The following is a 2,500-nucleotide window of genomic DNA, read 5'->3' as shown; positions in this document are numbered from 1 at the left end:
TGATTTTGTATCCATAATGTGATATTTGTTATAGATGCAGGCAGGCGTCACATTTACTGCATACTGGAAACTGGAATTAAATATAAAAATGTACCTCTGCATCTATAACGTTATACATCATTTTATACAAGTATTCTGTATATTCTTTATTTATACAAATACATCATCTCTTTTTTTTATTTTATACATTTGGTATAAAACACTCTTTACCTTTTCACCTTTCGAACCAGGGTCACCTTTCAGCCCGAGGAGCCCAGGAGGCCCCTGAACACAGAAGAGGGTCACATGATCACAGGAACAATTACAGAAGTAAATAATCCTTATTAAATTATTTATAACATGAACTCTTTTACTAAATGTGAAAGTAATGAGCGTTCATTTAAACCCGATAGCAATAACATAATAATAAATTAAACAATGCTGGAAATGTGGTTTTATGCTCAATGTCTCTTACCAGTGGACCCGACAGCCCGTCTTTACCCGCTGCACCAGGAAGTCCTTGTTCACCCTGTAATGATGTCATAGGTGTTTAAAAGCATGATTTAGATTCAGAAATATTCTGATTTATTGCCCCGAGTCAACAGGAGACTCACCACAGGTCCAGGAATTCCTCTCAGACCCTCAGCACCAGACTTTCCAGGAGGTCCCTGAGGTCCAACAGGCCCGGTTTTCCCAGCTGGTCCTTCAGCTCCGGCTTCACCCTGTAGGACAGAAAATACATCACACACACAAGGTAATGAACAGATTCAGTGTGTGAACATTTATATTCTGTTACACTGTTAGGTTTTTACCTTAGAACCTTTTTCTCCCTGTTTTCCTTCAGGTCCTCTTCGTCCCATTGACCCCTGAATCACACAGTAACCAATCAGATCACTCTTTTTATTTCAGCCTTTAACTGTGCTGTTATTCCTGGATTATAATTAAGATTACTGATTTCAATAATTTTATTTTTATGTATTTTTACAGTGTGTTAAAATATTTTCTTTTTATCTCATAGCAAAACCAATTTAACTTTTTTTCCATTTCTCTCTTTAAAAAACCTATTTAGATATTTTTTCTTCGTTGAAGAGAATCTGTAAATAAAAACAACATCCACTTCCTGTTTTAGACTCAGCACTGTGACTGATGTTTAAAGGAGACTGAGTGTGTATCAGGGACTCACTCTCTTTCCTGGAGGTCCAGGAGGTCCAGCTTCACCTGATGGACCTGGGGGTCCCTGCACATGCGCACACACACACACACACACACACACACACACACACACACACACACACACACACAGCATCCTGTAATCATTTCCTGTAAGCAGCAGAATCCTGTACCGTTTCGGAGAAGGTTCCACAGTTCAGAATGAAAGGTGATGTACCTGCTGTCCAGCTTCTCCATTTTCTCCTTTATCTCCAGGAAGGCCGTCGAGTCCCTGTGAGACACACAACAATTAAACACGCATCTGATACACATTCAATTCAACACACTCTTCTGTGTGTGTGTGTGTTTGATCATCTCTACTGCCCTCTCATTTAACTTTTAGAGAGTTTCATTCTTGTACTTACAGCGGGGCCGGGCTCACCGGGAGGACCTGGGTCTCCAGGAAAGCCAGCAGGTCCCTAGGTGAGAAAGAGGAAGGTTAAAGAGTTAAAGGTTAAAGAGTGAGAAAGAGTTCAGTGTCACTTCAGTGTCCTCTATTCTCACTCACAGGGTTTCCTTTCGGACCGTCATCTCCAGGAGGTCCTCGTGCTCCTGCAGGTCCGGCGGCTCCGGGTGGTCCCGTCTCTCCTTTCTCTCCCACTTCACCTTTACGACCCTAACAACAACAACAACACCGTTACGTTCATACGCCATCCTGCTGATCTACTTTCATTAATATATTTAAATCATTATTCAGTAAACTCATGTAATGACGTAAATAAAAGTGTATATGGAACAAATCCACACAATTTATATATAATAAAATATTACAACACAAAATACAAATAATAGTAATTCTACTTATTACTGTTACTGTTCTTGCTATTATGGTAATTATTATTATTATTATTATTATTATTATTATTATTATTCCCTTTGATATTCTAATTTTTATTTACTTTTCACTATTTTAAAATATTACTTAAAATAAAATTTAAAATAAATTTATTTTAATTGTAAAGTATAATTCATTTTATTTTGTTTTTTCGACCCCTTATTTACACTTATTTTCTATATCTTTTTATTTTTATTTTATCTGTGCATCACTTTTTCTATCACATTTGCACGACATGAACAGCGATGTGAGCTTTTATTACTTCACTTTTAAATATTAGTTTTAAATATACTGATGTTCAAATAATTAAAATTATACAAATATATTGAATATACAATAAATAAATATTATAAAACCTTAGAAACGAATAATAATAACAATAAACAGGAGTATGAATAATCATCGAATAACAATTCTTGTCGTTATGTTCCCTTACTGTCCATTTCACTCACACACACACACACACACACACACACA

General features: G+C 36.4%; 1 protein-coding gene across 1 annotated transcript in view; it reads right to left on the bottom strand.

Annotated features, from left to right (window-relative positions):
• The window catches only part of col11a1b (collagen, type XI, alpha 1b), a 141,821-nt gene that overhangs the window by 12,121 nt on the left and 127,200 nt on the right, over positions 1-2,500 (bottom strand). Inside the window, exons 48-55 of the mRNA XM_060905455.1 lie at positions 1,697-1,804; positions 1,554-1,607; positions 1,367-1,420; positions 1,163-1,216; positions 792-845; positions 594-701; positions 455-508; positions 211-264 (exon numbers count right to left, since the gene is read on the bottom strand). Coding sequence (XP_060761438.1) covers positions 211-264; positions 455-508; positions 594-701; positions 792-845; positions 1,163-1,216; positions 1,367-1,420; positions 1,554-1,607; positions 1,697-1,804 — 540 coding nt within the window. The remainder of the gene's footprint in view (positions 1-210; positions 265-454; positions 509-593; positions 702-791; positions 846-1,162; positions 1,217-1,366; positions 1,421-1,553; positions 1,608-1,696; positions 1,805-2,500) is intronic.

Source organism: Neoarius graeffei, chromosome 23 (assembly GCF_027579695.1).
Source record: "Neoarius graeffei isolate fNeoGra1 chromosome 23, fNeoGra1.pri, whole genome shotgun sequence".
Classification (NCBI taxonomy): Eukaryota; Metazoa; Chordata; class Actinopteri; order Siluriformes; family Ariidae; genus Neoarius; species Neoarius graeffei.
This window is presented reverse-complemented; position numbering and strand designations above follow the sequence as displayed.